The sequence below is a fragment of the Panthera pardus genome, unplaced genomic scaffold (genome assembly GCF_024362965.1).
Source record: "Panthera pardus isolate Hobbes unplaced genomic scaffold, ASM2436296v1 HiC_scaffold_7, whole genome shotgun sequence".
In the NCBI taxonomy this organism is placed as follows: domain Eukaryota; kingdom Metazoa; phylum Chordata; class Mammalia; order Carnivora; family Felidae; genus Panthera; species Panthera pardus.
The window spans coordinates 73,533,814-73,558,982 of NW_026527002.1; the positions used below are offsets into that span (position 1 = coordinate 73,533,814).

The 25,169-nt window shown below is 37.3% G+C and overlaps 1 protein-coding gene across 9 annotated transcripts in view; it reads left to right on the forward strand.

The window, feature by feature from the left end:
* PHF20L1 (PHD finger protein 20 like 1) overlaps positions 1-25,169 on the forward strand; it is an 86,204-nt gene that overhangs the window by 23,846 nt on the left and 37,189 nt on the right. For 3 of the 9 annotated variants that reach the window (XM_053896511.1, XM_053896510.1, XM_053896516.1), the window contains exons 5-13: positions 373-461; positions 712-801; positions 5,572-5,779; positions 6,376-6,504; positions 12,332-12,414; positions 15,950-16,202; positions 18,302-18,490; positions 18,733-18,939; positions 24,670-24,726. In XM_053896511.1, coding sequence (XP_053752486.1) covers positions 373-461; positions 712-801; positions 5,572-5,779; positions 6,376-6,504; positions 12,332-12,414; positions 15,950-16,202; positions 18,302-18,490; positions 18,733-18,939; positions 24,670-24,726 — 1,305 coding nt within the window. The remainder of the gene's footprint in view (positions 1-372; positions 462-711; positions 802-5,571; positions 5,780-6,375; positions 6,505-12,331; positions 12,415-15,949; positions 16,203-18,301; positions 18,491-18,732; positions 18,940-24,669; positions 24,727-25,169) is intronic. The other 6 variants (XM_053896512.1, XM_019459812.2, XM_053896513.1 and 3 more) reach the window with 6 other exon arrangements.

The following is a 25,169-nucleotide window of genomic DNA, read 5'->3' on the forward strand; positions in this document are numbered from 1 at the left end:
TTCTGGCTTAACAGCCTGTGGATCTAATTCTTATTTACCAGTTCACTAGTATGGTGAAAGGAATAATCTTTTCCTGAATAAATGATTTTTCCCCCATATCAGTTCTTTCTCTCTGTTACTTGGAAAGAAACTTCCAAAGAGAGCAAATGATAATTCTTATAGAAATATTATATATGTTTGTAAGTAATGATCTTATTAGAAGGGAAGAGAAAATAAACTTCTCCGACTTCCTGCAGTTCTGAACGGGTGTGTGTGTGCAGTTACTGCGATCAGAGTGTGTTTCTTTCTGTTAGGGCGTTACTTGTTAGGTTTCAAGTGTTGCTATAAGATTCGGTTGTATTTTCTAATGATTCTGACTTGCTCCTGTTTTAGGAACATTCACAGTTCAGTTTTACGATGGAGTAATTCGTTGTTTAAAAAGAATGCACATTAAAGCCATGCCCGAGGATGCTAAGGGGCAGGTAAGAGAGTTCAGCATTCCTAGCTACCCAAAGGGATGTCTTCTTGAATGGTGACCAATCAAAAAAAAAAAAAAAAAAAAGATACATATATATATATACACATATATATATATTAAAGGGAACTAATTGTAGGATTATGTGCTGATAGCCCCAAATAGCAGCAAGAAAAAGAAGCTTAGAATGTAAGATAAATTATACACTTGATTTTTGCTTCTTTGGCTTTAGACCTGCTAAAGTTATAGGTCACTAGTTTCTGTTCCAGGTGAAATCCCAGCATCCACTAAGCTGGTGTTGTCCTATCGACCCAGCTGGATCGTGGAACCAGTCTATGGGAAGTGAGGTAAGTGCCTTTTTTTAATTTTGTTTTGTTTTTCCTGGTATATAGTATCATTTAGAAAGTTAATTTTTAATATAAAATTTTATATTGAGTTTCTTATCTTCTTTCCTTTTATAAATCATAGTCATTCATCTTCTTTTAAAAGGCGCTTACCTGACACTCTGTAGGCTGCTTCAGGTAGGGCTCTGTGAGTCATAGGATGTAAGCAGTGTGTTAAAATGCCTTGTCACTGCTCAGAGCAAGAATGATGAACGGTAAGCATTGGAAGGAGAGTCTGGGATGAAGTGAAAACCATGATTCCATTGGTTGAGTATGTTTTCTTAAATACTGGAGAGAAAAGGTGCCACTAGAAATTTAAAATATTTTCTTTTATGTTCTGCTGTTATTTGGGATTTTCAGCACCTGGACCTACAATTAATTTTTAGAATTGAAAGTAACCTATGAAAGTGTCTAATATGGAAATGCGCTTGTATTTGTTCCATACCGTGCAGTGAAAAATGTCATTCTGAAACGTGTTGAAATCATCTGGTCAGCTCCAGCCAAGTGTATACATTTAGTAATCTAGAAATGTGGATCACTGCAATAAAAAAAAAAAAAAAAAAAAAAAAAAAAATTCCTCCTATCTTCTGAGAAGTGTGATCGTTTTAAATCACCTGCTTTTTAAAAATTTAGTTTTGCAGTGATCAGCTGGCATTTCTTCCCCAGTTAATATGGAAATGTAGTTTAAAATGGAAATGCTTTTGACCGGGAAATTGCTTTGTGTCTTCCTACTTGTATGTATAAATAAAACGTTCCTTTAAGCATTCAGTGGTGTGATTTCTTGGTTACTGCATAGAAAGATTAAAACATCGGGAACTTAATATGTGCCTGTTTAATTCAACAGAATTCTCTCTCTCTCTCGTTTTTGTTTTGTTTTGTTTTTTTTCGCTTTAAGGCTATTCTTTATTATTCTGGTTATTCACAAGTTTGTGAGATGGCACTAACTCTAAAACTTCATTTTTTTTCCAACGTGAGATACTGAGCCAGTTTGGTTTGTGGTAAAATTACAACTTATAAAAATTCATTGGATGTATTGGGTGTTTACTTTTAATAAGTAGTTACATTATGATGTGTGTGAACGTTAAAATCAATCCTGAATATAAACTATTGAAAGAACACGGGTAGCACTATATCCTTAATTTACATTTTTCTTCATAATTTTTAATCACAAGCACGCTAAAAATATTTGTAGAATTGTTTTTTTATAAAACGCTCTCTTTTCAAAGTGTCTTTGTTTCCCAAAAAGTTTTGACTTGTTTTCATGTAGGAAATAGACTAAGTCAGGTGTTGTGTGGGAAGTGCTGAGAGAATCCAACTTTGCATATATTTTCTAAATTTTCAGTACCTTGAGAATTCCTTTGTAAAGATACACAGTAAATTTATGAAACTAGCAAAGGATAAGTAGATGCAATATGGAAATACTCTTCTCTAAACTTCCTGTGGCTTTTTCTGTCCTATCTTGTCTTTTTGCAAGCGTGCTGATATAAAACTCACTAGTATTAAAGCTTTGCACATAAGGTCCTGTACCATTTATGAAACTTTGTTCTGCATACATTATTTAATTGGGTTCCCGTAGCAGATCCTTTGACATAGCTGTAACTGATACTTCTATTTCACATCTGAGGAATTCAGAACTTAGGGAATTGAGTGACTGACTTAAAATTTCACTTAGGCATCATGTGCAGAGTAACTCTGAACTCCCATCTGGTTTCCAGCATGCTCCATATCGTGTGCTGCTCTGTTACCTACAGGGAACTTTGAAGCATATCATGAGTTCTAATTCGTGGAAGGATCACACCAGTTATTAAAAAAAATATTTTTTTAACGTTTATCATCTTTGAGAGACAGAGAGAGACAGAGCATGAGCGGGGAAGGCGCAGAGAGAGGGAGACACAGAATCCGAAGCAGGCTCCGGGCTCCTAGCTGTCAGAGCCCGACGCGGGGCTTGAACCCACGAACCGCGAGATCATGACCTGAGCCGAAGTCGGACGCTCAACCGACTGAGCCACCCAGGCGCCCCCACACCAGTTATTTTTAATAGTGAATCTTACCTATTTAAAAGTAGAAGGGGGGAGTGCCTGGCTGGCTCAGTCGGTTGAATGTCCGACTCTTGATTTTGGCTCGGGTCATGATCCCAGGGTGGTGGGATTGAGTCCTGTGTTGGGCTCTGTGTTGAATATGGAGCCTGCTTAGGATTCTCCCTTTCCTCCCTCTGCCCTTCTCCCCAGCTCGCGCGTGCTGTCTTTAAAATAAAAAATATAAATAAATAAACCAAATAAATGACAAATAGAAGGGCAAAATAATGGGAGGATTCTTTAATGACACAACTGCATTGATTCCATGATTAACAAGTCACATGATCAGGAACTTGTAAAAAATATCTAATTGCACTTTTAAGAGATACAACACGAATCTCTCCCAGTTTGCTGTCCATTGGAAAGAGGAAAGAGCTGGAGTAGAATTTACCTCTGGCATTTTTCAGCATTTCTGTAACATTAACTTAAAATTTTTCCCACAACATGGAACCCAGAATTAAGCACTCTGCTCTTAATAAGACTGTACAGATCTCTGCTGAATTTAACACTTTGCTTGTCTGGTTGTAGTTTTGTTTCTCTTTCTGCGTTGTTGCTTACTGTCTGTTTCATTGGGGCTTTCTTTCTCTAGTACTGTAATGTCAGTCTCAGGGTTCAACCTAGACGTAGCACTTGGGCTCCCCAGACCACTTCCGCCCCTTGTGCCTGTTCGCACATATTCTGATTGCCATGACCTTGTCTGATGGTTTCCTTCTTGCTTGCGGTGCTCTTGGATGCCTTTCCTTCTGCCTTTTGCCTCAAAGATACCTGCTGTAGGGTTCAGCTCCTCTGTCATGTTCCCTGAAGCTTTCCATTAGCCTTTCTCTTAAGTCAAAATTAATCTTTTCTGTTTTGTTCTTCCATGGTATTTTGTTTATTCCTCCACTGCCTCTCTTATCACACTGTCTTATAGTTAATTTTATTTGCCTTTCAATTCCTTATAGGTAGGACCAAAAAAACGTGGCTCTAAGTAAACATGGGGTTGGACAATATTGGTTTATCTGGTTTGTTTTGAGGTGTTTTTTTGTTTTTGTTTTTTTTTTTTTTGTTTTTTTTGCCAACTAGAGACATAAATCTGTATTTTACACCTGTGTCTTAATTTGCTTTCTAATAAGACATGTACTGGGGACACAGTTTAAGTACTGAGGAAGATAGATGCTGGGCATTTTCCAGGCAGGAACAAAGATGTGGTGACTCCGGGGCTCATGCGTTTTAAGTCCTTTCAGGCAGCATCTTTTATAAATTGATATCTCATGACTGCTTAGCGTGCTTCCTGGCACATGTAGCAAGGTGTTGAACAGAACTTTGGTGAATGAATACGATATTTTTAGTTCATTTCAATCATGGGGGAGAGAAAGAAACACAGGTTCTCTTTGTTGGTTGTTTATTTTTAGTGGCTTATTGTCTTCACTATGTATTTTCAAGACTGAGCAACCATCAACCTCTATTGACGAATGATTGAGGTTTGTTAATATAACTTGTGGAGTAAATGTATTTGATGTTGAGAAGTAGTTTTTAGTTACTTGGACTAAAAATTTAGTGTATTACCCATTTTGGTTGAATTTGAGCTGGTCTCTTTGAAGCTTAGTGGCCTTAGAGGAAGATTAACTGTAGAAATACTACAAATACTTGTAAGAAAATTTTCTCGGTTGTGAAAATTTAAATGTTAGCACCACGGTTTTTACATAGTTCCTTTTTTTTTTTTTTTAAGAGAGACAGCGAGCGAGCACGGGGGAGGGGCAGGATTGGGGGGAGAGAATCTCAAGCGGGCTCCATGCCCAGTGCAGAGCCTGATGTGGGGCTTGATCTCTTGACCCTGAGATCATGACCTGAGCTGAAATCAAGAGTCGGACGCTTAAGACTGAACCACCTAGGAGCCCCTCCGGATTTTTTACAATAAGCATTTTTAGTTTAGAAAAATTATGTGGCAGTTAACTTTAAATATAAACACAGGAAGAATAAATACTTGCATCGCAGAAGAGTGGTAATCAGCACAAATCTAGGAAGTCATAGAGTGAGGGAAATTAGTCTGGAGCATGACCGTATGTATGTATGTAAGACACCTTGGTCAAATCACGCGGCTCTTTTTTTCTTTAACTAGTAATATTAAGCTGTTGTGATACGTTGGTGTCCAGGCTGTCAAAGCTTTAAAAATTAATTAAATCATATCTTGAATTCTGTGAAATTGTCCATACTTCTTCTTCCAAGAATAGTAATTTGTTCACTGGGAGTGCATTTCTTTTAACGTTTGCAGAATTGCAACATAAGCATTTTTCTCTCATTTCTTCTACGATTTGTTGTATTCAGAAAAGAAACACAGTTTACCATTTAAATCTAAAGTACTGAGAATGTCATGTAATGTTCCATATTTGTTAAAGGGTTTCCCTTTTATTTTAGATTTTATTCCTCTGAAAATAATAGTGAAGGAATATTTGTTATTGAGTATTTACCTGTTTCATGAGGGGTTATATAATCCCACTAAGCCATTAGATCATGAAATTTGATAATTACCATGTTGATGATTTGTCTTGTAAATGTAATTAATTCGATTTTTACATTTGTGCGAGAGTAGCTTTGAAAATGTGATACGTGTTTTTATTAGTGTAATTAAATTTTGATTAATTTTTTAATACTTTACATGTTTTGTGTTTTTCCTTTGGAGGATTGGATAGCTTTAGTCAAAGCAGCTGCTGCAGCTGCAGCCAAGAATAAAACAGGGAACAAACCTCGCACCAGCGCTAACAGCAATAAAGACAAAGATGAGAGGAAATGGTTTAAAGTACCTTCAAAGAAGGAAGAGACTTCAACTTCTATAGCTTCATCAGAAGTTGAGAAGAAGGAAGATCTGCCCACATCTAGTGAAACATTTGGTACAAAATATGTTCTTACGTTCATTCCTATGGCAGGGTGAACTCTCATAGTGAGTAAGCCAGACCCCCTGGCTACCTGTGATTTGGGGGTGTGGTTAAATGATTGGGCTCCCCCCCCCCCCCCAGCATAAATGGTTAACTTTTGTAGCGTGTAACAGAGCCAGAGATAACTGGTCTAACATGGGTACCGGATCATAGGTGCCCTCAGTATTCTTGAATAGAAATGGGTTCAGATCTTGACTTTTAAGTTCTTGTTAGTAGGCTTTGGAGTTTTTGTTTGTTTTGTGTGTTTTTTTTTTTTTTTTCTTTAACTTTTTAAATGCTTCTGCATGTGTTTTGGTGTGTAATATGGGAAAAGCAGTAAGTCCTTTTCTTCCTGCTTTTCTTTCCTAAAGAATAACTACTTGGTAGTTTTTTATTTCTAGTTTTTCAGTCTGGAGAAATTTGTGTTGTTTGAAGTTCTATGTCAAGCGCTAGGTTAAAAAAAAAAAACATAAGTGCAAAGCATTTTTACTATTTTGTTATTTAAAAAAAAAAAATCATGTGTTTTAACTTTGGATTCTAGATAAACTCTCATATATGTATTCTATTAAAAGTAGGACTTCATGTAGAGAACGTTCCAAAGATGGTCTTTCCACAGCCAGAGAGCACATTATCAAACAAGAGGAAAAATAACCAAGGCAACTCATTTCAGGCAAAGAGAGCTCGACTTAACAAGATTACTGGTAAACTACAATGATTCTTTTGGTTTGGGGGGGAATGGAGGGGTTGATTTTAGGGTAGTTTGTTTTTAATAAAGCAAAATGTATCTTTCGTTTTAGTGTAACAAACTGCTTAACAAGGAAGACAGGTACTTTATGGTTCTTCAGAGTCAACATCCTTCAACGCTGTCAGCTTTTTCTCTTGTGAAATGTGAAAACCGTCACCTATTTTCTGCCTACCTCACAGGGATGTTGTGAGGGTGGATAGGATCAAATGAGATAAAATTCCATAGTTTTTAAGTCACCTTGGTGGCAGGAGTCGTTTCTATTAAGACTCCGATTATCTGCTGTTGTCAGCCTGGTGGGGTCACAGTCTCTGAGGTTCTAAATGTTACTACACAAACCTTCTTGCTCTTGCCTGGGCTCCTTAAAGATGGCAGCAAGTATGGCTGGAAAGATGGATGCTCCACTGAATTCAGGTCCTGAATCTGTGTGCCCAAAGTAAAAGTACTTCTAGAAGTTTCTTACACTTTTCATCTTCAGGTTGGTTCCTAGAATCTCATCTTGGTTCTCGATGCCTGCCTTAATCTAGGGAGTGTAGGGTGTTAGGACGCCGAGAACTCTGGCAGGCTTGGCGTGGTTAGTGGTCATGGGAAAAGCGTTGGAAGCAGGGTCAGTCATACCGGGGCCCCATCACTTGCAGGGCCTGTTCAGCCTAGCGATTCTAGTCTTTCAAAGAAATTGTGAACATGTTTAATTTTTCTGAGTATATGTTAAAAGGAGAGTTAAGATACTTTTAATTATTCAGTCGTATGTTCTTATTTTAAGGACAAAATGGTTTTTAGTGTCTTTGGCCTAATAAAGCTGTATAAACCTTTGTTGGCATTCTTTTAAATAATTTGAAGAAGCTTGGTTTCACTGTCAGATCAAAGGATACATGTCAATTAAACATTCTGACCATTTCCTGAAGAATAGAATCCCATTGAAAAGTGACTGCAGCTGAGGGTTCTTTAGAACCACTGTTTTATCGCAGTGTTCTTCTTAGTGATTATGATTGGTTTCAACAGGTGAGAATATTTAGTCTTTCCATTTGTTATTATTTTTGTGCCTTTTGCTGATAAAGGATATTTTGGCCCCAGGACAGGAAATATTTCAAATCGATTCACCCATTCCACCCTTTCCTTAGAAACTATGAGCTTTGGAGAAAGCCAAAATGTCATCCGGTGATTGTTGTTACGATGGCAACTTGAGACTTCAGTTTGGCCCTAGCAGAATGGAAACTAGGGCTGCGTGCGCAGGGGGAAGAAGAGGAAAGCGCTTCCGGCTCTGGTGCCACCAAGACTAGAACCACGCTCCCGCAGGGGCCAAGACCAGGGGCCACGCCTGAGGGAGATGGACATGACCCTGACACTGACGCTGACGCTGACCCACTCGGTGTGCCTGCCAGCTTACCAGCCTCGAGGGTTTTCCTGCAGTCTGGATAACCTGCTTTTAGTTTCAGGCAGTATATTCTTACATGTGCCTTACTGAGAAGTTCAAGCCCGGCATTTAAAGAAATAAAAGAAGAAAATAGCTCAGTCCACAACAATGTGTTATTTACATGTGGCCTTGAAAAGACAATAGCGGGGAAAAAATCATTTTACCTTGTGTCTCAAGGAAGTTCTAATATTGGTTGCTTAGTAACACAAGGTGGAGGGACTTTGTCCTTACTTCCCCTTGGGAATCTCGAAAGAACAAGTGATAGTTTGGCAGCAGTAGAAAAGAGTAAGATTTCACGGATGTGAAGCCATTATGGTTTTTTTTCCCTTTACTTACTTTGAAAATTTGAATGTATGGTAATCCTTTTAATAGTTCATCTGTTTCTCTTTTCATGTAGCAATTATATCCTGCAAAAAGATAATAGATCTTCAACGGTTGAAACTCAGGCTTGCCTCTGTGTAGTAAATTTCATTTGCAGACCATACAAAGAGATGAGAACAATACAAGATAGTGATTTTGTTACGGAGTTTTGGTGTGTTTTAAATTTATGAAGCTCACTTAACACGTGTCTGTCTGCCCCTTTGCTACTGAGAGGAATAGGGCTGTGATCATGGCAGCATCTTCGCTGCTCTGATGTGTTTCCCCCCACTCCACATTTTTATTTTTGAAATCTTTCTAGCTGGAAATAAGCAGATCAGCCACTGGATAAATTTAATTCCCGTCTTCACTCTTTCTGTGCACTTCCCGATGGTCACACGCTATAGAGATTCTAAATGTGAATTCTGTTTAGGGGATGGTACAGGATGGGTTCTTTTGAAGTTTCCAAATAAGTACATACTGAAATGGTAGTGGCACAGTGTACAGATGTCCTTCCAGAGACTTGTTTTTCATTACGTGATATACCTTATTGATAGTTAATATACTTTATGCATACTGATTTAGAATTGACGATTTTACGGAGCGAGTCAAGAGCCCATGCTTTGGGACAAAGTTGCAAGCAGACTGACTGCAAGCAAATTTGAGTAGATTTTAAAATACAGATTGACAAGGGAGCAAAAGAAGAGACATCAGCAATTGGCACATGATCCGATTCTACAACTTGTAGGAGTTCCTAGAATTTCAGCCCCTGAAAGTTTGTGCAGCTTAAGGAACTTTAAAAATAATTTGAAAAAACCCAGAGGTTGGAACGGGCCCGTACATGTTACTGATAATAATGTCAAGAATATTCGATTCTTTTTCCCACAGCAGGAATGTTGTGTTTGAATCCTCTGTCTGAATTCCCTGTGTTGGAATCCCTGGTTGAAAAGAAGAGCACAGATTTAACTACTTACTTTGTCCTTCCTGCCATTTGCCATCCCAGGGTTCTCTGGCCTCTGTTCTGTGCATTCCTATTAGCAGAGGCAGACAACTGTGATATTGCAGCTGAAGTACAGTATTGAGAAACTGTAACTTTGTGGGTGGGACTTAGGAATATTTGGTATTCTACTTTTATCTGATATTTGCGTAACATCTTGAAACTGAATAATGCATTCTGTTAAGATCGTTACAGATATGTTCTTCTGGAGATGGACCTGTTTAGTGATATATAATTAATAAGCATTTTCAAAGAAGTAAAACTAACTTCATTTGTATCTCTTTCCTTTCACTTAATTCTTCTCATTTTCTAAGGATATTGCATTTTTACCCAGAATATTCACAGGCCAGGAAAACAGATTTCGGACAGCCTCTTAAGGCGGCAGTAATCAGAGACCTTTCAGAGACTTTTATTTTTGTCCTCTTGTTTGTATCTGGTACCTCTTTTGTAAGATAGCATGTATACAAAGCGTGAAAAGCTTTTTCTCGATCATATTTGAGGCATTTGAATTCACTGAATTCCAAGTATTGCAATTTTCTAATCTAATTTTGAGTAGTTTTTATTAAATGCTCCATTACTTTTTATAAGAACATTACAAAGCTTTATTTTTCCATCACAAACCATTAGGTGGGAATTGCTTTTAATTAATTGGGTCTATAATATTCTAATTTAAATTTGCAAATATGTGTCAATTAGTTTCTTTTAAAACTTGTAGTACCTTATTTTTGTAATTTGAGATCTCTTCCGTGTATTGATGAGATTTAAAAAATATTTCTACCACCTCTATGAAAGGAAACAAAATATAAGATACATTTAATAGATTGAATAGCCAAATACTTGTCCTGTTTGAGTAAACGTTAGAAGTGGAAACTCTACTCATTTCCCTGCAAAAGAACTTGGTTCCCTAATTATTTTTCTTTTTATTTCAGTAGTATTGATTCTCAAAAATATTAGCTAGAGAAGAAAAACCTAATGAACATGATTTTAAATGTTAAGGAAATACACCATGCTACATCTGTTTCAGTCATCTAAAACTATGTTCAGATGTGATATTAATATAATCAGGATTGAATCTATGGTTTGTAAGATTTTTATAAAATTATTTCTATATTGGCTTTCCCCCCACCCCCATTTAAATCTACATTTAATATCGTGTGGGCAAACTATATAGATTGTTATCTCAGACTGGACCAAATACATTTTTAATATCAGTCACTGATCTGTCAAAAGTCAAAATCGTTGTGTAAAACAATAGAAATGGAAAGCCCCTTTTCTATTTTAAATTACAATTCTGGGTGCTGGATATTCAACTTTCTAGAAAAGGAAAGGTGCTTTTGGCCTAATTTAACACTTGCCTGTAGTACTGCTTTAAGGATACGTCTTTAATATTTGAATTCCTACTTAGATTACTTAACCTCTTCAAGATAGTTACCTGAAAAAGCCAAGAGATGTTGCCACGTGGATAGCTCAATGTTATGTGGCATTTGGGGGCACTTTTTTTTCCCTCCTGTTAACTACACTGTATAGACAGCTTCAGGAGTCTAGGGGGTATAATTGCTGCAGTAAGTTAACTGTTACGTTGCTGATTGTTAAACAGGCTTCCTTTGAAGCAGAGGTTTTGTGTAGCCAACTTTGTTTAAAATTTTTTTTTTTTTAACATTTATTCATTTTTGAGATTGAGAGAGGCAGAGCATGAGCAGGGGAGGGCAGAGAGAGAGACACAGAATCTGAAGCAGGCTCCAGGCTCTGAGCTGTCAGCACAAGAGCCCAACGCGGGGCTCGAACTCACAGACCGTGAGATCATGACCTGAGCTGAAGTCGGACATTGAACTGACTGAGCCAGCCAGGTGCCCCTTGTGTAGCCAACTTTGTAATGGTAGAAATGATTTTTGGGGCCCTTTTATGTGCCCAGTGGTCATAAGCAAAGACATACTTGTATTATACAAGCGTTATAAACTTGGCTATATTGACAGTGCTTGTCAGGTGCTTAGCAAAGAATCTTGACCAAGTAAATGCCTTTATTTATTTATTTATTTATTTATTAAAAAAAAAATTTTTACATTTATTTATTTTTGATAGAGACAGCACAAGTGGGGGAGGGGCAGAGAGACAAGGAGACAGAATTTGAAGCAGGCTCCAGGCTCCGAGCTGTCAGCACAGAGCCCGACGCGGGGCTCGAACCCACGAATGCAAGATCCTGACCTGAGCCAAAGTCGGACGCTTAACTGTCTGAGCCACCCAGGCGCCCCTAACTGCCTTTAATTTAGAAATTAAGGCAGAGTTTTATTGTCCTATAAAGTTGATTTATATACTCTAGATAAAATATTCTGTCCTCGAAAATTGAGAATTAGTGATACACGTTGGAGAAAACTGGAATTCCTAAATTATTTCATAGTTTATAGAATGAGGCTCTATAATATTAAGTTGAATGTAGGAAGGACCTGCACTTTTTCCCCCATTAACATAAAACAGATCCATCAGTGTTTTTGGCACTTTTGCAAGAAGATAAGGTACAGCAGGGTATAGGGATGAACCCATAAAGCTTTGGTCAAAGGATCCATGTGGAAATAAAAATTGGGAGTCGTTGTTTAGCTAATAATATAACAACAACAAAGTCTTCTAGATGTTTGGAAGGATTTCTCAGATCTTGATATTAACTCTGTATTTCAGTTGTGTAGACAAAGCCCATATTATGAGTATTAGTTAATCTAACCAATCTTTGGTTTCTAGACATTAAGTCGTAGAATTAAAATGTGTATGCATGTGTTTTTTTTAAGGATATCTTTAGGAGTAATTTTTTTTTTTTTTACAGAGAACTGATTGTGTAAAAAACTCAAGTTCTGATTCAGTCCCTTGAGTCATTATAAAGGGTGTTCATGTTTTTGACAAGTAAACTTTATATTAAATCCTCTATATTAAAAAGGATGGGGATTTCAACTGCTAACATTTGGGGGAAGTTGATTATATCAGAAGCCAGTATTTTTTCTAATAAGCAATTTCTGTACAATTTTTCTCAAGGTTTGTTGGCATCCAAAGCTGTTGGGGTGGATGGTGCTGAAAAAAAGGAAGACTTCAATGAAACGGCTCCAATGCTGGAGCAGGTATGAAATGGTAGCATTTGATTTTTTTCAAGGTTCCCAACTGGAATGATCACGGAGCTATAGTATCCACGTAATTGAAATTGCCCTTTGATTGGATATGGGAATAGGAAGCTAATTAATTGATGATATATTTTTAACTCTGCCTTCTCCAAGGTACGCAGATAAACTACAGACTTTGCTAGTGTTTGTTTTCGGTAGACTGGCATTAAAGCCTTTATCTCCAACATTTGAAGGCCTGGAGACAGGCATCCCAGGGTATAAGCTTCCAGCTGGATCACCTTTAACTAGCTTACAAAAAGACCCTTACACAAATACTTTTCATTTGTGAGTTAAAACAGGGTTTTTGACATCTAATAAAGCTTCTTTTGTAAGAAGTTTCTTTTATATTGTAACAATTGGTGTTGTTAGACTGACTATGTGTTTTATGAATTGATCAATGAGCCATACATTTTTGCTAGGATGTATATTTTAATAACGACAAAAAAAAAGAATTTTAAAAAACTATTAAGGGTCTGTCTTTAAACCACCTAATAGAGGAATTTAAAAGTGAAGGTTGCAGTTGCTAGATTTTGCCTTGGCTACCTTCAGATTCCCACAGTACCTGTACATAATGAACTGTGCATGCTTTTACATTCTCTAAGGGCTTAACTTCTTGGGCACTGTAAGACTATAAGAACACAGTAATAGCCATAACTGGATTTCCTTGGTTCTCCTGTTTTAAAATCTGAGCCTTAATGTAGTTTTAATATATCCTTTTTGTATTAATTTAATTTTCTTTATTAGTAGCCTAATAAAGAAGACTTTAAAATGAGTATCTTCTGCTCTTCTCTCTACGCGTTTTAAAAAATAGTCCAAATTTAATTGATATTGTATTGAGTTTTTCAGGGTTATTTTAGGCCTGATTTGATAACAGTGCATTGTTTTGGTGCCTCCATTAATGTTGTATGAAATCAATGGTCTTTTAAATTGATTAATATGTCAGCGAATCATACCTTCTGATTTTCTGTGATCATCAAGCGGTTAAGTCTTTGCCGTTATTGTCAGCATATCAACCAAATTTTAAGTGATTTTTTTTTTTTACTGTGTATTACTATATTCAACGTCCCATATCTAACAATATTTTGTATTTTCACCACTGTTTATGGTATTCTCAGAATGCAATAAATCAGGGACTTGGTAATAAAATGTTTCTGGAAAATTCATTACAATGTCAATCTTTCATGATGCACAATCCTGCTGCGGTGAATGTGATTGTGAAGATTACTTCTTCTATGTGGAAATTAGTGGCGAGGGCAGGGCTCATTTCAGAGAGAAGTACAGAAAACAGCATTCTGAAATTGAGTTTATAAAAAAAAAGAAAGACAAATTGAGTAACTCGGCTGTTTGTTTGCATCATTAAGGCATTTTGAGAGTCCTTGCCAGTTTTGTAACAAAGAGACCAACAGTCATTACTGAAAACTTTGTAAATTATTTTAGATTTTTAAGGAACGTGATGCTGTTCCCTCATTTTTTGTCATTCAGATTGATATCATTGTGAAAATGTTTTGTAACCCAACAATTTTTATGCTGTTCGCCCTGCTTCAAAGTTAAAAAGCCGAGTTATAAAACTCTTACTTCCAAGTACTGGAATGAGCTACAGACTTAAAGGAGAGGCATCGATTGTCACTAACCTCTGTTGTCTTAATGAGTAAAATCATGAATGTCACTCATGACATAGATTTATAACAGGCCTATAGCCAGAACTTACTGTGCTAATGGATTTTCTTTATTGACACTCAAAAAAAAAAAATCAAACTGTGGTCTTGAACCCCAATTCTCAGATATTAATTATAGATTATTTAATTGTATTAGGGAATTGTCATGTTATATTTACTTTTGGATAAAACCTGCATTAGATGCATAATTCAGTAAGTTTTTAAAAATGTTAATTTGTCCTTGTTTAGAAGTTAAGCACCTTATCAAGATACTAATTTCAGTTTTCAATCTTGTTTCATAACTTTGTAACTTGAGAGTAATGGATGCTGTAGTGATGTCTCTCACGTATGTGAAGATGAACAATAAAATTGTTTATTTACAAGTAATGGCTCTAATTACTTTTCTGGCAACACCTTTTATGATAAGTTTAGGACTCCTTTCCATTTATGGAGTACTTTTTCAAACGATTAATCTGCACTTGTACACACGCATGATGAGTAAGTTCAAGACTAGAGATGATGACAACCGATTGAAGGGGATACTTGCCACCAGCCCTTTCTGTGGCGTGTCCAGCATGCCACCTGCAGAGCATCGCGAGGTGCTCTATCTACTTGGCACCAGCTGTGCATCAGACTTGGAGCGCCTTGTCCGTTAGCGGGAACAGAAAGCTGTTTGGTCCCCAGACGATGCTCTTTCATGTTCCAGAGAACCACAGACTGCTGACCTGATGGTCATCCCTCATAAAAGATAAGGAAGCAAAAAGGTTTCCTGGGGACAAGCATGCTGTTCATAGCGTTAGCAATTTAATTCTGTAGAGAGGCCTATCTTAGCATAGATTATTTTTTAAAAGGGTATCTCCTGTTTTGTTCTCAGATCCGTGTATCAGAAAGAGATACAGCCCAGGCATTCCAACACCATAGATTGTAAATCCATCCAATGTGGCTATTCTCTGTTGTCTTTGGACACATTCACATAAATTTCTATATAGGGAGGAAATTATACTGCCAAATGAACCAAGATATCCTTTATGAAAGAACTGACAAAGTTCTAATTTTTTTTTAAAAGTATCAGTTGGCAGGAGGAAGGTAAAAATTCTCATCTAAGAATGCGACGTATTTTGTTTTTAAATCCAATGTTTTTAACTTACACTTGGTTTTACTCCTTGGTTTTTTTTGTTGTTGTTGTTGTTGCTTGTTTTGTATTGTTTTTTAGTCTTTTAACTCTGTACTGCTGGTGGCTTTGATTTCATGACGCACTATGCTTATGAAACTCTAGCTTTCAGCACTAAAATGAGTTAAAGATAATGTTTCGTTAATTTGGTCATTGTTTTCCTGTTGAGATCTTTCTTTAAAGGGAAGCTGTCTACTTAGACTTCTGCAGTCACCTTGATAAAGGAAATTGTTTTTTAACAAGACATCTAAAAGTCAGGAGCTTAAATGTATTCAATTAAACGCATCTGAACAGTGGAAATGCTGTTTATTTACCTGTTATCGACGTAGTTGGTAATTAAGTTTCAAAAGAGGTGTATTTCAGCGTAATACCGTGAAAATATTTGTCCGTCAAGCTATCATTTTATATTCTGAAAATATGATGAATAATACAGTTTTTTAAAAAAAACCAAATGTAGACCAAAAGCCGACAGCATCCCTTTAAAGATAGCCTATTCAACTTTTAGTTAATAATTTGTGGGGTTCTTTTTGGTTTTTCATTTGTAATAGAAATGTTACATGTTGCTTAACAATGTTTTTGGATACTAAAGTTGCTTAACAATCAAAATAGAATACAAGAACAAAAATGAAGAAACCAAAATAAAAATATCAATTTTTTATTATTTATTCAGGCGATTTCACCTAAACCTCAAAGTCAGAAAAAAAATGAAGCTGACATTAGCAGTTCTGCCAACACTCAGAAACCTGCACTGTTATCCTCAACTTTGTCTTCAGGGAAGGCTCGCAGCAAGAAATGCAAACATGAATCTGGAGATTCTTCTGGGTGTATAAAACCCCCTAAATCACCACTTTCCCCAGAATTAATACAAGTCGAGGATTTGACGCTTGTATCTCAGCTTTCTTCTTCAGTGATAAATAAAACTAGTGAGCACAGATTTTTAAAAAATAGTTACTTATCCTATAAGATACATTAAAAACAGTTTGATTGTAGTTATATTGTATTTTTATGAAGTTGCTTTTTAAAAATTCAAACTTAAGTGGATCTGACAGGGAAGGCTTAAAACTATTTTCAGGGGCAAAAACCATATACATTTCTGACTGATTGACTGTACAGAGGCTGTACATTTCATGGCGCCAATTCTGTAGTCTGACTCTCCTCGATTAATAGTAATCCGAGCACAATGAGAGGCCTGATTCATTACAAAAAACCAAACCAAAACAAGGAGCTAGGAAGAGACTCACACTGGATGTTTTTCCTCAACTCCTAAGACTATTCTCATGGGTAGATTTAGTTCTTGTTCCCAGTTGTCTGTAGCCCCCCGCGATAGGTTTTATTCATTCTTGTTCTGGGATTTGGAGTTCAGACTTCCGTGTATTCTTACCGAGGAAGGGAGAAGAACGCTTCCTTCATCTTATTTTTAAAGATTTTACTGTTTCAGTACCACTGATCTTTCAAGAGTTAACTTAGTCTTTTTAAAAATAGCCTTCCAACGTGGGTCTGGATATATAAACGGAGATTTGTATGGACCCTCTGCTTCTCCGGTTAGTTCCGTATTCTAAGTTAGAGACGGTTTGAAAAGCTGTGACCTGGGAAGTCGCTGGATAAAAGATACTTCCCTTCGTCAGTTCACACAAGCGAACTAGTATCCTGATTCGTAAGTGAAGACACATGTTCTTAGGAACTCTTCCATATCATGTTTTCTACAACAATTAAAAATGTTGGCATCGAGGAGACTTTCATCAGCCAAATATAGTCTCTTTCTCCCAATTCAGTTGCCATATTTTCTACCAAACTGTATTTTTGAATTTTTGAGCAGGCGTTGGTATTTTTTTTGTGTTTTGTTTTGGTTTTGTTCTTTTTAATAAATGGGTAGGGAGAATGGGAACAGAAAAACTCCGTTGTTTCCTCATAAGCTTCATTTCATTTTGGCATTTACCACGAAATAACATAATGTTGTTAGTAGTCACCACAATGTCACGTGACATTGATAAGTATTTTGTTTTGAAATGGTTTTATATTTTGGTATTATAGCCACAGTGTTACAGCAATTGAATTTTATTCTTTCATTCTTTTTTCAATTATCACCATGTCTTTTTTTTTTTTTTTTTGATTTTTGTAATATGATTTTTAAGTACCCAAAGCATCAACCACTCTTATTTCCTCCTTCTAAGTTAACATGAGTATATTGGCCTGTGTAATCCTGTCTGTTCTAAATTCTTCAACATGTTTACATGCCCCGTAGAAAGAAGAAAACTAAAGGTTAAAAAAAACCCCACAGATTTCCAAACTTTTGTGTTACCTAGCTAGAAGATGCTTAATTGACCCACCAAATTAGTTATTTAAAAAAAAAAAAAAAATGAGGGCAAGAACAGTGTTATATTTTAAAGTCCTCATTATTTGCCTATAATAAGTACTTAAAATTGTTTGTGTTCAATTTTTTTTAATGAATCAGGCCCAAAATGTTTATAAAAATCCATTTGTGGGAACGAGGGTGGGATAAACTTAATGTACGTTAGTTTTATTTTGGCAAGTAAAGCACTGACTCTACAATGCATGTCAGATTTTTGTCACCTATGCCCCCTGCCTTTTTGTCCCTTAGAGTTTCTAGATTTGTAATGTAGCTAAAGAGATCTATCTATCTTTCTATCTATATATATATTTAATTTTTTTAAAAATCTCAGCTATACAGACTATTTTCCCAAAGGAAGAATGGCAACTAACACAATGATCTACAATTAGAGAATTAACTGTAGACTGTCACTTGGGAAACTACCTGAAATCCATGTTCCATGTTATTTTCTTTTGGTTCTAGTAGGCCTTAGACCTTAGAAGTTTTGATTAGCTTTTTGTGAATGAGGGCACAGTTTTTGCCTTTGATTACTTTTGGAACATGCCGTTCCTTGTGGATACCTAACACCATCAGAGGGCAGAATTTGAATCATTTTTCCCATTTATCTCCTTAAATATTATAAGATGATCCTGGCATGTATCTGCTTCGTGAACATTGAAGATCTTTTTCTAGGTTCTCCACAGCCTGTGAACCCCCCTAGACCTTTCAAGCATAGTGAGCGGAGAAGAAGATCTCAGCGCTTAGCCACCTTGCCCATGCCTGATGATTCCATAGAAAAGGTGTCTCCTCCCTCTCCAGCCACTGATGCGAGCATGTTCTCCATCAGTTCTCAGAATCAGCAAGAGTCTTCAGTACCAGAGGGTAATGTATATTGATTTCCTATAGAACCAAACATAAAAGAGATAAAGATTATTAGAATGTTAAGAAGTTACTACTTTTTCCTTCTTCCATCTTTTAGACTTAAAAGCACTTTGTTTACAAATATTTATTGAGTGCCCTTAGGTCAGGCGCGATTTGACGCAGATAACGTTTTACTCCACATTGATACTTACCGAGCCCGTCGACCTCTGTTAATATTCTGTTACATCCTTTATCTTGTGTAGTGCCCGATGTTGCACATTTGCCACTCCAGAAGCTGGGACCCTGTCTCCCTCTTGACTTAAGTCGTGCCTCGGAAGTTTCGGCACCGCCCGCCCCAGAGCCCGTTTGTCCTCATGAATGTCCCAGGCCAGAAAAGGAAGACGCACAGATGCTTACGAATCCCTCGTCCAGAGCGATAGCTGATGGAAAAGGAGCTCCAACAGCATCAGGTAAAAAAATAATAATAATAAAAATAAAGATTCATTTTATAAGGAGGTAGGCTTGCACTTAGAGGGCATAGACGCTCTGATGTTGGCTTCCGTGACTTTAACATGTAATTCCTCTTCATAGATGCTCTTGTGTAACGTCTACGGGAGAGAGGGTTTCACTTTAAAGTTCTTTTGTGCAATCATTTACCATCAGCCTCCCTGGACTGACTTCCTGTTTTGTCATTTTAATCTACTTCCTTCTCCTTGCTTCTTTCTTATATCCTGTTTTTGTTTTTAATTAAAAATAGGAATTGTTAGAGCTGACTGTAATGACATAAGTTCTTGGGTTTGAAGCCAGAAAATACCTAATGGGATCGGTATTCAGGTTTCAGGGTTTGAATAGAATTTAGTATTTAAGAAACACGTGGCTTCAATTTAACTGTATACCTTAAACATAACCCCCTATTTGCAGGCACACTCTCCATAATTTAAATGTCCTTTGTTACGAAGTCATCTGGGGAGCCTAATGTGCAAAAGCAGCCAGTAACACATTTTGGGGACAGTTTTATGATACTGTAACCTATGATATGGTTACATTATTTTATTCGGAAGTCTTAGAAGATTTTAACCTCAACCAAAGAGTATATAGGATTTAAAAAAGGCGAATACTAACTTCATATGTTCTTCTAGTAAATTACTAATTTGGAGATAGAGGGATGAAGGAAGTCGGAATTGAGCCAGTTCAGAGCTGGAGAAAAATGTAAGACTGTTTCTTGATCTGCAGCCCAGAGCATGAGGGCTGATTGTTTTAATAGCACCCGCCCTGCACTCACTTTCTCTACCAACTCATCAGAGGAAGCAGAAAACAGAGCTTGCTCTTTCCTGGCAGTGGCACGTATGAAAATAAAATGATTGAAGTAACTTACCTTTTAGATTACTGCCTTTACCTTCTTTCAAAGTAAAAACGTAGTATTAAATACACAGTTTTCTGCAGTTTGATTTTATCAACAAAGATTGAAGTCATTTTGTTTCTGTATTTTGTTTAAAAATTCCAGTGCCCAAATGTGAAGATTTATAGGTTTTGAAACATTTGTCATTTCCCAAGTCCGATCCGTTGCCTGTTGACTTTTTTCCAAGCCCCTTCTATCCTTCGGGTAATTTTTCTTTTCCCTTTTCCCACAAAATTCCTGAATTACCTTGACTCTCTGAGATATTTTCCTGATGAAGGTCTTACACAGTTGGTGAATAATCTGGACTTTTTCGCAGTACTGAATATATGAAAAGTATGTTAAAGTTATAATCTATATCCATTGGGGAAATTATTTTCAGACGTGCCTTTGACGATATTTGTATTTTCTTTAAATATATACATATATATTCTAATCGTAACGTGACTGAAACGTAGACCAATGTAAACAGCTATGTAATGAAGAGTGATTTTAGATTACATATCCTAAAATGTCAAAGTAGTGATTGCACATGAAGTGGAATCCTTGGTTGAAATGACTTTACTTCTAACCAGAGTATTAGCCTCGTCTTTTGTTAGAATTTCTAGCTTATTTGCGGACTTACTTACTGCTAATTACGACTGGGGTGTGGTTCTTGTTTCTCATAATAGTGTGTGGGGGGGGGGTGGGAAGGCATAATATTCTTCTCTTTTTTAAGACTTAGAGATAACTTTGAGAAGATCAAAGTAGTAGGACAGTATTCTGGAAAAGTGAATGGTAGAGAGGAGCTGAGATTTGTAAGACGACGAATTTGTAGATGCGTTGATGGGTGAGGATCTTCTGGGTGTGCCGACAGCTGGCAACCTTCATTGCTTAAATCAAGGAAGTGCATGGTTTAAATGTTAATTACTGAAAGGCCGTTTATTAGAGGGTTGAACACAGACACAGTATCCGAATGTGGCATGATGGGGGTTCTGATTTATTTCTGTTACTTCTTGTAATTTTTTATTTTTGGAGGAAGTAGTGAAATTCAGGTCGTATTCTAATTGGACGCCTTTTTATTAAAACTTTGTGAGCCTCTCTGACTTGCATTAACATTCTGAGTCGTTGGCATGCTTTTATCTCTTACCAGTTTTGTTTCCTACCTTCTTTCCACTGTTTTGCAGTCTTGTTGGACTTCTGTAGTCTTTCATGTAGAATCACAGTGACAGCTGTTTTTGTTTCTGTCGTGTTTTGTTGTTTTTTTAATATATGCATGTATGCTTGGTTGGTTGGTTTCCATCTTCATTAATAAAAGGAAATTTTGTTACTTCCATAGCAAGCCTTACTTACTCGAACTTGAGTCAAAGACTTTTCCTGGGGTGTTTTTGTCAGATTGAAACTCTTGGGTTGTTGAAGATGAGGAGGATGTTAGTCATAAGCTGGGAAATAGTTGAGCAGACTTAGATGTTTATTATTCATGTGTCCGAGGTACACACACTTTTGAGTTTAGCAGTCCTGGTAAAGGATTCATGAGATTATGCAAATTATCACATACACCTGTTCTGAAAGGTTAAAACCTTTCACGGTAGAGATGAGGCGTTCGAGGCCATCCTTCTGCGTTCTTTCACGGGCGAGCGTGCCCACATTCTGTCTAGTCTGGGTTAAGAGTGCTACTGCTGCCCACGTTACCAAAAAACACCAGCGATACCCTGGTAAAAACCGATGCCTTTGTTCTCATTTTACTATTAGAGTGCTGTATGTAATGGAGCCGACCAGTTTTAGGTTAGGATGAGTCTTAGTTTTGTTACCATCTGGAAACGTTTGCTCATTTTCTCATTTACCTACCGAGTGTGCGTGTAGCAAATACTGAATTACTCCAGCCTCTTTAAGGAGTTCGAAGATGTTGAAGCTCAGTGGACGGAAGGGCGAGCCAGTAATTATCACAGAACCTCTGACGCGTGGGCCGCTTGCCTGTGCTGTGGTGCAGTGCTGGCACTTTAAATAGATGAGTTTTAGTCCAGTGCCTTGCCTCGACTTTGCATTTACTCTGTAAGAGACTTGGGGTTTTTTAAGTGTTTTTCAGTGTCTTCCCTTGTTATTTGATTTATTTATTTCAGAATTGGGCAAAACAAAACTACAGCCAGGGACCCCACAATCTGCTTCTACTCCCACACCAAATGTTCCCGGCCCCTATGGAGCCTGGGGTTTCCATGGAGAGGCTCAGGGATAGCCTCGTTTTCCAGCCAGAGGAATTACAGATACTCAGCCTCCTGGAAGGGGCTTGAGAAACCAGTGCGCGCCGCCGGGTTTTCCGTCGTGCGCAGGCAGACACGGTTCAGAGACCTACCTCCCTGAAGGGCCCCGTCTGTTTCCATTGCTCATATTTTCGGCTTTTGTAGTCTGTGTTAGACTCTCCTGTCATATTTTGTTTGAAGAGAATGTTGTGTTGAAAAAATTCAGCCTAAAAATCACACTTCAATAAATCGAAGGCCTCATTATTTGGCTCCCAAATTCCAGCACACGGGGAATCCAAGGGTGAGGGAATGAACTTCTCGTAAAACAGTTTTTTCTCTTGAATTCTAGAACAGATCAATTTTGTTTGTCTACTTAGGTGTGTTTTTAGAAGTCCAGCCATCATTATTGCACGTATGAATATTTTAATATCTATGCTTACATAAAATGTTGACGTCTCTTTGTCAGCCCCTCAGTGTTACGTCTGAAATCGTATCAGTTGAGAAATCTAAAGGTTTAGGAACCGCTGGAACATGTGAAAAGTGTACGTAGACCTGATCCTGCAGACAGCACTGTTGTGTTTTGCCGGCCCGTGTTCCCGTGTTCCAGAGTGTTCCGGAGCAGACGCTCCCAGCCAGTGCATTTGTCCTCCGAGTACCTGAGGGTTCCCACAGGCAGCCCAGGAAGCAGTTTTCCTTTGAATCACCCTGGATTCAGTGCCCGGGACGGGGGGAGACCTTCAAGGCAATAATCAAGATCAAGTGCTGCTCCCGAGTATTGAGTCGAGAAGCTTGCGTGTGCCATCACTGAGGACTGGGAAAGCTTCTTTCTCAGTCTCGGTCTTGTAAATGTCTTATTATTTTCAAGCAAAACGCATCAAACACGTAGACTTTTTACGGTGCGGTAATTAGTAGTTAATAAACAGTTATTATTTTTGTAAAGTTTTTTTTTAAAGTTTATTCATTTTTGAGAAAGAGAGAGAGAGAGCAAACACAAGCAGGGGCAGGAACAGAGAAAGGGGGACACAGAATCCGAAGCAGACTCCAGGCTCTGAGCTGTCAGCACAGAGCCCAATGTGGGGCTCGGACCCACCAACTGTGAGATCATGATCTGAGCCGAAGTCGGATGCTCAACCGACCGAGCCACCCAGGTGCCCCAATAAACAGTAATTATTAAAGGAAGTGATGCATTTGTTCAGGAGTCTTGATAGTAAGGAAATTCAGTTGTATTTCTCTTTGTGCTGATGTTCCTTTCATTTTTTTTCTTGTGAAAGATTTTTTGTTTTTTGTCACGGAGACTATCAGTATTCTTACTTAATTTAAAACTTATTAGAGTCTTATTAACATTTAATTCAATTTGAGTGGTATTTTTGTATTTCTATTAAGTTTTTAAATTGTATAAAATATTTGAAGTAAGGTGCTAGCTTTTTTTTTTTTTTTTTTTGATTCTGTATTGGAATGTCTTGAAAAATCAGCAGCTTTGTGAATGGCGATATTAAAGCATAATAGACCGAAATTGTACATTAAATGTACTTTAATATTTCTCTTAGATTAACCTCAGATACACATAAGATATTAGCATTGGAAACGATTGAGTATTGAGTTGAGAAGCTTGGTTAAATGTCGGTGTGTCAGCTATACCGTTATTGAGAGTACTGGTTGAAAGGATATTTTGGGATATTAGTTAATAGTACCCAAATCATTAAGGTTGAGTATTTTTAATGTGCAAATAGGCCTCTGTGTTTTCCTTTTAGAGAAAGACCAAAAATGATTTGTAAAATAATTGTTTTGGCTTTTATCATTACCTAACAACACATTCATGATGAAGTTCAAAGGTACTAGCTTAGTTTAGGCAACAGAAGTTAAATATCAGTTTAAAAATTTTAAACAGATTTGTTGAAAACCACTATCCTTTAATAAGAAGTTTAATTTTTCCTCTGGATGACCTAAAGAGCATTCGTGTCATAATTGTCACAGAAACAGGAATGTTCCACGGACCTACCACTTGGGTGCATTTCAGTCTCAGGATTGCCAAAGGCTGTGATGCCAGAAGAGATCTTTACTGATTGCTCAGTGCATTCATCTGTCTTTTTAAATGTTTGAACCCATGTTCGTGCTCTTTCTAAAAAGGATGTAGTCTTCAGTTATTACCCCACCACGGAGGAGAAACTGAAAAAACAAAAAAACAAAAAACACTGATTATTATTAGTCAAACACTGGTCTAAACATCTTACGGATTTTGACTCACATAATTCTGATAACGATGTGAGATAGTCATTCCTATCTGGCGGAGAAGGAAACCGAAGCACAGACGAATTAAATGATTTGCTCAAGGCCAAACAGTTAACAAATGGTGCAGCCAAGATTTTAACGTGGGTAGTATGAAGAAACAAAAATCATCCTTCGTGTATCAGTTTTGGGGAGCGAGAAGTCCCACCTCTTTGTTACTAGTCCAGGCGATAAAATGACGTAGACCCTTAGGAGAAAAGAGTCTTAAGTAGACTTCTGTGAGCACTTGTAATGTAAACTATTGTCCCCTACTTTTAACCGCTTCTGACTAAACTTAACGTATTTTTCCCCTAAACCTGCAGGACTATCGAAAACAGAAAAAAAAGTGAAATTGGAAGAAAAAAGCTCAACAGCATTTGGTATGAACAGAAAGTAATCTTTAAGCAAAAGACCATAGATGGCTTGGCAGCGGGAGGACGTAGTCTGTCCCCTACTTTTTACCCGTTAGTGCTCCTGTAGGTGTCAGTGACCATCCGGGTTCGTATTTATCAGTGCTGTTCAGTTCCACATACGTATTTCTTAAACACATATTTTCATAGTATTATGTGTATTTTTTGTTGACGGAGTCGAAGGCTTCCTCTGAGAATTTTGTGTTTCTGAACATCTTTGTAGGATGGCTCTTTAAAAATAAGCCACCGTCTAATATTGTTGGGACTTAGGGCGTGGATGGTAAATTAAAAGAGTCATTTTTTTCAGACTTTCTTCTTTAACTGACCTTATAAAAACGTCAGTGAGTTTTCTGCTTTCTTTTCTGTCTTCTGTGCTATAATAATGAAACATTTTACAGTAATGGATGATAGTC